The sequence below is a fragment of the Phodopus roborovskii genome, unplaced genomic scaffold, assembly GCF_943737965.1.
Source record: "Phodopus roborovskii unplaced genomic scaffold, PHOROB, whole genome shotgun sequence".
In the NCBI taxonomy this organism is placed as follows: domain Eukaryota; kingdom Metazoa; phylum Chordata; class Mammalia; order Rodentia; family Cricetidae; genus Phodopus; species Phodopus roborovskii.
The window spans coordinates 19,121,432-19,134,528 of record NW_026126433.1 but is presented as its reverse complement, the minus strand read 5'-3'; the positions used below and the strand labels follow the sequence as shown (position 1 = coordinate 19,134,528).

The window sequence follows — 13,097 nt, the reverse complement described above, 5'->3', positions numbered from 1 at the left end:
AAAGTGCTCTAGCCCAGCTCAGAAGTAGGCCAATCTTAAACCTTCATTTTTAAATCTACTTAGCACCTCATTATGTTATTCAAGCTACAAAGTGAACACATGAGAAAGAATAATGAAAATAGTTTTAAAACCAATCAGTAGATGAGCTCTGCAGAGAATCTCTAAGTTTCCAAATGTTTTATTTCTTTCATACTTTTTAATGTTGTTACCCAAATACTGATTTTGATTCAACTCAAAACCTGAAGAAACATATGGAACCACTCTGCTATTCATATGTGATTGGCTAATTGGCCAAGCCACCAAAGCAGATGCATAAGACACCTCCCTTATCCAGAGAGAAACAAACACCAGCATAACACAGGCAAATTCTGTGGTATCGCCTGCCTGCTGCCTGTTAGAAGTCTGCACAGCTGAAATCTTAGACATTCCAACAGTCTTAAAGTCAAGCATTTTTAGTAAGACTCTGAAGAGAGGATTCTTAATCAAGCAAAGATGCACAACAAAGCATGACCAGAAATCTCATACCCTTTTTATCTCTGACAAATTTAGGCAGAAAATTCTTCATATTTGCTACTTCATTTGAAATCTTAGAATGACATTTTTTTCTACTTTGTAGACATCATAGCACTTTGCATAGACTGACCTTATTTTTTGGAAGTACAGCAATGAATGGAACTTGTGAATATGGGCTACAGATAAAATTTATAAATTTCTCATAATGCTATCTAAAAGACTATGTACAGACCTGAAGCACAGTGCCCTCTGGTGCACATAATGCATAAAATAAAATATTTGTATAACATAATCACAGACACAAACATAGTAAGTAAAGTTTGATTCTTTATAAATGCGAACAACTGGGAGTTGCCAACTATGCCTCAAAGAAACAATCCAAAGCAATAATTTGTATAAACATTCTTAATGACAAAGATTGAAGTGACTCCTTGTACAATGATGTTTTTAATGTAATTTCTGAGCTCTGTGGGAATAAACATCTTTTGATGATTTTAATATATGGCTTCATTTGAAGACCTTACTTAGATTTCAGGTTTGTAGAAATGATAAAAGTTAGTAGCCACATATATTAATCCTCTTTGGGTTATTTGTTATTATGTCCATCTCTCTGGAGTTCCTTTATAGTCCAAGCTTAAGAATATACAATTACATTCTTGTAAAAGAGCATGATTTGGCAAAACTTCTCAATGACTAGTAGAAGGTGGCATTCCCAGTTAGGGTGGATGAAGGATTCAATCAACTGATATATTTCTAAAAGCAATTTTAAGCATGTACATTCACAATTTAAAAAAAAAAAAAAGCCTTCAAGAACACTAGCTTGTATTCTCATAATTGAGAGAGTCACACAACCAGTTACCCATTTTTCTAATAATATGTCACATCTACAAGAAATAATTTTAGATAGCAAGAATACATCACTGTGGGGTTTTGGTCAATGATAGCCATTCTTACACTTTCCATGGGAACAACCCTTATTTACACACAACCTCCAAGTAATATATCTGCAATTGCTTTTCCTTCTTACCTGTATATCTTGTATCTTGTGCTAAATCCCTGTCGGCTTCTGTCCACAAAATCTGTGTACTCCTGTGAGCGATGGAAGGGTCCCTTATCAGAGAGGAGCCAGTCGAAGGGGCTTGTGGCATGCTGGTCAGAGACAGCAGCAACCGCTAAAACCCAGCAATGAAGACTCAGTACTATCCACTCCCATAGAGCCATCAGAGAGGACAATTCAGTACCAGCTCTGCTTCGCCATATCATGCTTCCACTGGGGATTTAGAGTCTTCATCCTCTCAGCTTTCCCTCAACACCTAGACAGAATACACAGGCAATTAGATACCCTACAAGAGACTCCATCAGCTGAGGAGATGAGCTGATAAACTTCTCGGATTTTAAATTTTCAATTAGATGATAGCAGGAGTGAACATGAAATAACATAAAACTACTTCCAAGTTACCATTTCAATGGAAAATAAACCATTATGTAAATTATAGGCCATGTCATAACAATGCATCCATTGAATAATTGATTAAATACCTTGCGCATTAATAAGTTTGAACAAATATTTGTTTTTCTGCTTAAACTATTTGTAATATTCTATGTGATCGAAATAATAACTTTCATTTACTATATTAATAAGCAAAACTATATTATATTTGGTTTAAATAACTAAGAACAATAGGTATCTTTGATAGTTTATAATTACTTTGTAATCTTTATGTTGGGATACACACATACACACACACACACACACACACACACACAGGTTTGTGTTGGCAGTAATGTGTCTTAATACAAGGATGCATGTAACAGTGCATGTGTGAATGTTGCAACAATCCCAGATGCTGGTTCTCCTTGCCTTACACTTCATTTGCTTCATTTGAGGTAGGCTGTTCTGTAGTATTTATGCAACATATATGTCAGGAAATCTTGTCTAGGAGATGTTACAAATTGCCTCTCTCTGTCTCTCTCCAAGAGAGTGTTGTGTTTACAGATGTGCATACTGCCAAGCCTGACCTTTTTGAGGTGGGGAAATTCAGCTCCCGGGTCTCAACCTTATGAAACAGGCACATTTCATACATAGTCATAATGAGCTTTTATAATTATTTCAGAGTATCTGGTTTTGTGTTGTTTTGTTTTGGAGATAAAGTCTCACTATGTTGACTAGGCTGGCCTCAATCTCATTGTGTCTATCTCTGGTTTTTTTCCTTTGAGTGCCAGAAAATAGTTGTGTGCACCCAGATCCTGTATCTGTTTTGAGAAATGTACTTGAAATATTTATTCAGATAACATCTATATCATCAAATAACGTGGATTAAATAAGTACTCCAAGAGTGCAGAAATATATAAGTATATAAATATCTGTACATAATCAAGTATGTATATATAAATAGATGGTCATAATAGGAAAGTAAATGTTTATGTCAGAGAAGAGTATGAAACAAAGGTGATTGTCTAGAAATATTGTTTTTAGTTTTTCTTTAACTTTCTCCTTCATATTGGAAACATTTATAATTTAATCATTTCTCAGGGCTTTAAAATAACCACACATATATTGTGTCTTACCTTTGCATAATCCCACATAGCTTGTGTGTACACAGAAACTAATCAATATAGATTATTCATAAAATTTGAACTTGCCTACATTATATTATAACCATTCTGGAATAAAGTAAGAAATATAAAATCCTAGCATACATTCCCAGTGTGTTATACTGCAAATAACTCTGTAAATAACTGTGTAAACACTATCAGATCATGGAGAACAATTTTACAGCATCTGAGCATTCAGGTTTTGGCTATAGGAGCTGGCCCTGAAGCACGATGCCAGTTATAATCTACCAGCATGTTCTGAAGCTGCCTTTGTGCCTCACTTTGCTGTCATTTGTTACTAGCCTGACAGACATAAACCCTTCCATAAAAGATGGTTTCATAACATGCTTTCCAAAGCAGTGAGTAGAAAAGCTTTGTGCTATGTTTTGCTGGGACAGTTGGAGGGTATATGTGTTACAAAGGAAGGACTATCACATAATGCAATAATGAAAAAAATCAACAAAGAAATAATCAAATGCATCAAGACTCTTTATCAGATTACAAAAGCTGTAAAATGATCTTGATCTTGTCACAAATAATTCTATAATTATTTGACTAAAACTCGAAACAAAAAAAAAATCAACACAAAATGTTTTCTAGAACCTGTAACATTTTTAAAAGATAATGATAAAATGTAATGGAAAAAAAATCATGGAAATGAAACTATAAAATGAGTTTATACTGTGGTATGTATTTTTAAAAATTAACATGGGGTAAATATCATTTATATAAGAAAATAGTAAACAATGATATATATTGCTTTAAACAATATTTATTACATATAATACTCTTACAAACTCCATTTTCACATGTTAATATTCTATGTTAATTCATTTATGTTCAAATTTTATTTGCAAAGTACCAGTAATTGTAAAAAATTCCATGCTTCCAAAAAAATACCAAAATGACATAGACTATAATGTATAATAATATAATAATGAATAATACATATCATATACTATGACACAATTCCAGAAGACACTAATAATTCCTACAAGGTCTCTATGATCCTGATCCCAATGTCAAATTTTATGTTTATCTAAAATAATGATATAAAATGTATCTGGAATTCAAAAATATTTTAAAACTATGCAATATTTCCCATATTATTAACATTAAATTTCTAATATGGCTGGAAGTATGAATATAAAAACCAGTGTTAGGAATTGAGTTTTTGAATTGATTTTTTTTTTTTGTCCATGTCCAAAATACTTTTAAAAAGGTAATTCTATTCAACATTACTCTTTAATAACATGCAATGGGAAAACCCATGTAAAGTTAAAAGACTGGTATAATAAACACGTCATTCAATCATTTGTTCTATCTCATTCACACTCCTCACATATTGACATGAGTCAAACTCACATATTGACTCATAATTTTTAAGAATCAGTCAAAGGCCAGAAAAGCATCATATATTTCTAGAAGACTCTACACTGGATTCTAAACCTCCTACCAATTGAAAGCACCACAGTATTATTCTACAAAGGAGCATTCAAATCCATGCCAGTATTGTGGATGTTGGCAAACACTAAAGACTGAACTGTTTTCTAGACAGATATTGTTTCAATTACAGTGTTGTATAGTTCAATATTTAAAAAGTTACAAGAAAATGAATATCATGGTTCACCTACAATTCATGTAGGTGCATGTAGGCCACTGTTAGGCCACTGTTAGGACTAAGATATTCTGAAGTATATTCCCTGCCCAGGAATATACTACGAGGACTAAAAAGAGAACCAAGTGCTTTTAACTGCAGAGCCATCTTTCCAGCCAAAAAACAAAGCACTGAGTTTTAAAAATGCTTGATACAAGTGTCCTTTAACAGTGGAACCAGAATGTATCCCTGGTGCACAAAAGGACTTTTGGGACACATTCCCCATGGAGGGATACTCCCTTAACCTAGAGGCAGGGGAGGGCCTAGTCCCTACTACAAATGACTTGACAAATTTTGTTGACCCCTTTGGAAGGTATCACCCTCCCTGTGGAGTGGGGGGGGGGAGGTTTGATGGGAGGGTGGTCGGTGGGGCATAGGAGGGAGGGAAAGGAAACTGGGAGTGGTATGTAAAATAATAAAAATAAATAAATAAATAAATAAAGATTTTTAAAAAAGTACTTGACACAGAGTGAAATTGATAAATATTCAGGACCATGTCAGTGAGAAACTGTGTAAGATCAGACATGTTACCATGATTTTCCTATGCCATTTTATTTATAAAAAATAAGTATTAACATCAAACAGATCATCTTCAAAAACTTTAATTTAGTTTGCATTGATAAGTCCCTGAATAATTAACATATTTGTGAAACTTTAAAAGTAAAAACAGCTATAAATCACAAAGAGAAAGATATCACTTACAACTGTAAAGTAACTTGACTAGTGTGGATTAAATAAAACCTTCAATCAATGAGATAAACATTTACATTAAAATTCCTTTGAAATATTAGTGATAACTGTCTTTAATTTCTTATTTATCATAATTTTCAGGTTTTAAAATTAAGACTTTATTAAATAGATTCTTCTGCAGGTGTCTTTTAAGCTGTTTCAATGTCTTGGTGATAACATCTACAATAGTTTTTTTCATCTTCTGCCAGTACATGGAGTCTTTCTCCCAGGGTTTTCCGAGGTCATTTTTGGCTCCTAAAACATGCCTACTATTTTGTACACAGTAAATTATTAGCACTCCACTGAATTTAATAATTTGTCTCCTCATATATAAGCTAGTTCACTGTGTCTTCTGACACTGCCTAGAAATTCCCATTATAGTTATGTATGAGTACTATATTATTGTACAATTTTTTTACTTTTTCTTCTCTCTCTCATTCACTCCACAATATTGAACTTCCTTACAACACTCTGTGTAGGTTAAAGCTTTCTTTAGAAGGGAGTCCTACATATTTCCCTCTGCTAAGCCTTGATTCCAGAGGGTCTTTCTTTTCTCCTTATTTTTTAACTCAGAAGTCAACACAGCTTTAAGAGTTTTCCATCTTAATGAGGGTGAATATTCCTCTGGGAAGTACATACTGCAGAGGGAACTAATCTCCTGCTTGATCCTGTCAATATAATCTTGTCCTACCAATAAAGAGGATATTAAATACTACTGCCTAATGGTAAGACTGATTAGAAAAACAATGAAGAGAAGTTGAGTTTCATTTCGGAATAGTGTCCAGTAAATGGGGAATTATTCTTACCAGCAGAATGTGTGAGAGCCATTTGCATTATGAGATAGCTCTAAAACATGCATGTTTGAGCATGTTTGAGCATGTAACAAATATTGTAAAATTCATGTGTAAACCATAAGGAGCAATGGCTCCTGAGGCTATCTTAAATGCCCTTACCCTATAATGATATTGATGACTAATATACTTTTTCAAGACAGGGAGTCTCTGTATTGCTTTGGAGCCTGTACTGGAACTAGCTCTGTAGGCCAGGTTGTCCTCAAAAACACAGAGATTGATGACTACCTTATATGCTATAATAAATAGGGCCTTTATCCAGTAGCTGATGGAAACAGAAGCAGAGACCCACAGCTAGGCACTGAGCCAAATTGCTGGAATCCAGTTTTAGAGAAGTAGAAGTGATGAGTAAAGGGGTGAAAAACATGCTGGGGAAACCCACAGAAACAGCTGTGTGGGTGCTCATGGACCCCAGAATGACAGCTTGCAAACCAGCAAAGGACAGAATAAGATGTCAGTTAGGAAGCCTGGGCAGTTATGGGGCCCCTGGTAATGGAAGGGCATTTATATCTAGTGTATGAATGGACATTGGAAGCCCATTCCCCATAAAGATACTCTCTCAGCCTAGCACAAGGGGGAGGGCCTAGGCTTTGACCTAAATGATGTAACAGACTTTGATAATACCCCATAGGATGCGTTACCTTTTCTTTGGAGCATAAGAGAGATGTAATGGGGCTTGGTGCGGGGGGGCATGCAAGAATGATATGGAGAAGGAACTGGGATTTATATATAATATTGTTTCTAATTTAAATTTAAAAAGAAAAGGAAATTGATGTTTGGAAATAAATTTTCATTTAATTTAATTAAAATATACATTTGAAAGATAATATGGGGAGGTGTCCAGATATTACTAGTATTTGTTACACTTGCAGTGAATCTGGGATTTGTTCTCAGGAGCTAAATGGTGACTCTCAGCCATCCAGAACTCCAAATCCAGGGGGATATGATGCCCTTTTCTGTCCTCCAAGATCATCAGAAATGAATGAATGCACATACATGAACAACACAGGTTAAACAATTATTCACATAAATAAAAATAAAAATTTGTTTAATTAAAGAATATGTGAGAAATTCTTTGACAGATATATTTGAGTTGTATTTTTCTAGGTCCAGAATTGGGGTCTGCTGCAGTCATTTCTGCAAGCATTGTGTGCTGAGGTCATTTTTAGAGAATCTATACCATCAAGAGGAGGACCACGTTTATTTGGCTGCTTCAAATTTCCTGGTGATGTCTCTTCACTTTGGAAGTATAAATTGGTTCTTAAGCTATCATGCCATCATTCTCCTTCATGTGTTCTTCCTTCTCCTCATTTACTTTTAAAATCAGATTCTGCTACTATTCCATTTTGTTTTGTTTTGTTTTTGTATGTTTTTTGTTTTTGTTTTTGTTTTGGTTTTTTTTTTTTTTTGATCTTTAAGAACTGAGTCCATCATTACTTTCTTACTTTAAACGCCTATTAAAACACTCTTAATATCTTACCATTTTTAACAAGTGTCATGAATAACTTTAGAAGCAACTTGAAATATATTATAATTAATGTATTCTAGTATCAGAACAGTGAAACGCAATACAATTGAAGGTAAAGGTTGAAAGAATATAGGTGTAAGAATAGAATAAAACAATTACAGAAGATTCAATGTTGCTTTACTGCCTTGCTTTTTGTTGGCAGAGTCTTATATCTTTAACATTTATTAAAGCAGAACATTTCTTATCAATAAAATAATTTAACAAATAAATGTCATTTTAAAGGAATTGTGAAGAATGTGGCTAAGTTCATGTGGTCTTATGGTCTTATTCAGCAACATAGTGTGTGAAATCTGTGAACTCAAAGGTAATTATAATTTTTTCCTTGCTTTCATGAATAGTATCCTCAGTTTTTTAAACAAAGATTTTGAAATGCTTTAGAAATTGCTTACTATACAATAATTAGCAAAATGATCTCTACAAATTTTTTCATCAAAATAAATTACACTTCTTTAACTAAACTCACACTGTTAGTAGTTTAATAAGAAATAACTTTAAAATTGGGTCACCAAACAGGCAATATTCTTGTGCTATGAGGGGACCAAGAATAACCTCAGGTTTTCAAATATGTAAAGAAAGGTTACTGCATAATTATAAGTTATTTTATTAAAATCTTAATATTTTTGGTTGTGAGCCTATCCTGTAATGGATAGGAGAGGAAGAAAAGAGATACCATAATACAGGGAGCCATTGTAGGGTTTAAAAGAAATCTGGCACTAGGGAAATATCTAGAGAACTACAAGGATGACTGCAACTAAGAATCTAAGCAATAATGGAGAAGCTTCTCCAATAATGCGCTTGATGACTACTTTATATGCCATCCCAGAGCCTTCATCTCATAGCTGATGGAAGCAGAAGCCACACTCACAGGTTAATACTAAACTGAACTCCAGGTGCAAAGAGGGAGGAGTGATGAGCAAAGGGGCCAGGACCATGCTGGAGAAACCCACAGAAACTGCTGACCTGACCAAGGGGGAGCTTCAGTCTGATAGCTGGGAAACCAGCATAGGACTTCCCCAGACTCCCTGAGTGTGGGTGATAGTTGGGTGGACTAGGCAGTCTATGGGGCCTCTGGTAATGGATCAGTATTTGTATAGTGTATGGATGGACTTTGGGAGCCCATTCCACATAGTGGGATATTCTCTCAGCCTAGACACATGTGGGAGGGCCTAGGCCCTGCTCCAAATGATATGACAGACTTTGAAGTCTCCCCATGGAAAGCCTCACCCTCCCTGGGGAGCAGAAAAGAGATGGGATAGGGGTTGGTAGGGGAACAGAGGAGGACAGGAGGGTGCAGGAACTGAGATTGACATTAAAAAAAAAAGTTTCAATTTATATTTTAAGAATCAAAAAAGAAAAAGAAATTATAAACTAACTTGAAGAGAAAAATTCTTAAATAATATGTTTGTGAATGCACCCATAGAAAATAGTTTATGGAGCTTTCAAGGAAGATCTAATATATAATATATAATATATAATATGTAATATGTAATATATAATATATATAATATATATATATATATATATATATATATATATATGTTGTCCAGTTACTAGTTTCTTATTGGTTTGCTTCCATTTCTATTAATCTAAGTATTTCCACGTGGTCTCATCTCACCAGAGAAGAGAGAGTTCTTTTCTCTCTGTTTTCCATGTTGGATTTCCTCCTCATTACTTCCTGAATCCTCCTTGGCTCCTAGTCCCTCCTACATTGCTTTCCTAATGGCCAACATTACTTTGTTCATTAACCAATATGAGAAATGTATTTACAGAATGGCATCTCCCATCTGAAGTTTTAAAATGTAAAGAAAATGGAGAGCCTGAATAGCCTGTGCTTTTTGAAAGTTTAGCTCACAGAGACAGAGAACTGTATTTGAGTTTAAAAGAGGAAGTGACTCACGGAAGATCCAGTTTTTAATAACATGACAGACTTTGTTGATCCCCCATGAAAGGCCTCACCCTCACTGGAGAGTGGATAGGGGGTGGGATGCTGAGGGTCAGTGGGGGCATTAGAGGAGGGGAAAGAGTGGGAACTGGGATTGATATGTAAAATAAGATTACCTATAAATAAGAGAAAGAATAAAATCAGCAAAAGGAAAAAAAGTTAAAAAGCTCATCATTATTCAGATCATAGGGAAATTCTTTAAAATAAGGACAATAATTTTATGGGGGGTGGGGTTCAAGACAACATTTCTCTCTATTTCGTTGGAGCTCTGAAGACCAGGCTGGACTCAAACTCACAAAGATCTGCCTACCTCTACCTCTGCCTCCGGAATGCTGGGATTAAAGTCATGTGCCACCAACACCGGAAGAAAATAAGGACAATAATTTTCAGATATTTTTATCTAGGCATAAGAAAATTAAGGATATAATACTCTTAATTTTTGTTGGCAGCTCCCAAATATGTCATGTTCCTATTTATAGATGCCATTCTAACCACAGGGTAATTCTAATATATTTTATTCATCATTAATCAGGGATCTATGAATGCTTTATTTACTAGCTTACCTTTAGTATCAATAACAAGGTTCTATGGGATGAACCTTAATAAATGAGACATATTAATAATTGTCCAGAATAAATGACACAATATTTATGTTTAAACATGTCCTCATGGTGTCAGGTTGAGGTTTTCATTGATTTTAATTATTAAAATCAAATGAATTACTAATCAAAATGTTCCTGATTTAAAGAAGCTAACATTTTAAAAAGAATAAATAGAATGAAATCTCCAAAAGTTAAAATTCTAACATAATTTTCTCAGCACTTCTCCAGTTCCCTTTTGTATCTTTAATTTTTTAAATATACATGATGGAAATATATTTTGTATTGATCTTTGTTATGCTGAAACATTAAGAAATCCTCTACTTTAAAGGGAGGTATATTTACAACACAAAGTTTTGACATACATGACAATGAAATGAGTGACCAAGCATCTCATTTCTCTTAATGTATTAATGAATCTAGACAATTCAACAAAGAATTGTAGGCACCTGCCTTATCATTGCTTATATCAGTTAGGTTTTCATTGTTGTAATTTTAAAATTGCATATACACATGAAATCAGCTATTCAAAACATAGTTGTTGTTAAGAATCAAAAATAAAAACAAGCCACAGATGATCTTTAGTAAGCAAACTAATTCAGGATTACGTTCAAAACTTTATCTTGTGTTCTTATTATATTCTGTACCCTAATCTGACAAACCATGAACTATGCATATTTTTAATTGTCTTCTTGCCAACTTAGCATAACTGACCTGGCTGATAGACATGCTAGCTAATAAGATAGAATCAGAAATCCTGATAGTAGTAATATATTCAGTTGACAATCAGTCCCATGTTCTTTCTAACAGAAAGCATGTGCTTACATCACTACTCCACGAAATAGAAATTTAAGAAAATTGATATTTTCATGAAGAATATTTTAAAAATATACTAATTTAATATTTATAGTAATTTAACCATTATTACCTTCAAATGACTGTGCACTAAATTTAAATAGAAATCAATATAAATTTCCATGAAATAAGACACATTTAAAAGAGTTTTCAATTTTGAATAATCAGCAGGATTTTTACAAAAGAAAGGAAATGAAGAACAAAGTATGTAATATTGTGTCTGAGGATTAGAGAAGAGTAACTAATTTGATAGAATATGACAGTATTTATTTCACAACAACAGTCACAAAAATAGCTATTACCTCACTTACCTGGGGTTTAATTTAGTGATCATTACATTTTAATGAGCAAGTTATATCAATAGATACTAAGAAAATGTTTATCTTCAGCTCAGACAACTCTAAAAGGCAACAAAGCATAGCAACTTTAGGTCACTTTTATGATGACATAACTATGTAGGAAGTAGATGGCTAGAAATCAACTTTTGTTTGCCTTATGTACTTGGGATCATGAAGATAAACAAATATTGTAATAGGTCATTATTGTAGTTCTTGGGAACAGCTGCCTTTTACTTGAAGTTGGAATTGATTTCCTCAATTATCATTTGACTGGATGGGTTAAAGGTGATAAAGTCAAAGTGGCCAACTATCATGCTAGCCTATGATCAATACACTGGAAATTGTTACATCATCATTCAAACTGATTGAACAATGACATTTTAAATGTTATGACTCTTACGTTGGGTAAAAAATGGAAAAGGAAACCATGCATGCTCTAGTTTAATATAACTACAAAATACAACTAAACTTATTTTTCATTTGTAGTTCACCATTATAACATAGTACTTGTGTAGATATATCATTCAATAAAGATTGGTTTTCATTTATAATGTCAGTAATATATTTTTTGTTTTAAAGTTTTGAAAATTGATTGATAATGGAAAAGGGAGGATAGAGGATAGTGATGTATTTACTCATAAATGTGTATAAATGTTACTTTAAACACAGAGGAAGGCTTAATATTAATTCTGAAAATTGCATACTATGCCCTTCAAAAATACAATAAGACATTTCTTTTCTCCACTATGAATTCCAAATCTCTATTCTTAAACATTGGAATCACTTTTCTTTGTATTTTGGAACAACTTAGATAGGTTTTAGTCTTTGACTGAATGGTGGGCTGAAACCTTAAAATAATATATCCTCCAAATCTTCAAAACAGATTATATTGTAACTTGTTCCTTCCTGCATTAGTTTAATCATCTTTTAATGTTAATTTTATAGATATTAGTGTGTTTTCTTACATGCAAGAGACAAGAAGACAACATCAGATTTCCTATAATTGGAGTTACAGACAACTGTGAGCCCCTGTGTGTGTACTGTAAAGAGAGCCAAGTTTCTACATAAGAGTAGCAAATCATCTTAAGCATTGTTCCATGTCTTGAGGCCCTGAAATTCTAATTTAAAAAAAAAAAAGCCTCTAATTTAAGCGATATCGTAGTAACCAGCACCAATCTCCTCTTGCTATTATTGGCTATTATTGACACAGTGGATTAATATTAATTTTATTAAACATATAATTTGGGAAAAATAATTTTACTGTTCCATATTATAATTACCAGCATTACTTATCATATTCATGAAATGCACTGTAATGATGTCTTTTTATATAAGTGACTTGTGGGATGGAGACTAAGATTCTATTACTGAAAGAACAATTTGATCAATTCAATTTTAATGCGTTGATAACTTCTATTTTGTCTATATATTAAGATGTTTGAGAACATCGAGAATTAATGATTTTAAAGGTATCAATTGGGACACATCTT

General features: G+C 33.4%; 1 protein-coding gene across 3 annotated transcripts in view; it reads right to left on the bottom strand.

The window, feature by feature from the left end:
- Positions 1–13,097, bottom strand: part of Brinp3 (BMP/retinoic acid inducible neural specific 3) — a 383,711-nt gene that overhangs the window by 362,561 nt on the left and 8,053 nt on the right. For all 3 annotated transcript variants that reach the window (XM_051185938.1, XM_051185936.1, XM_051185939.1), the window contains exon 2: positions 1,541–1,826. In XM_051185938.1, coding sequence (XP_051041895.1) covers positions 1,541–1,776 — 236 coding nt within the window. In that variant the 5' untranslated portion in view covers positions 1,777–1,826. The remainder of the gene's footprint in view (positions 1–1,540; positions 1,827–13,097) is intronic.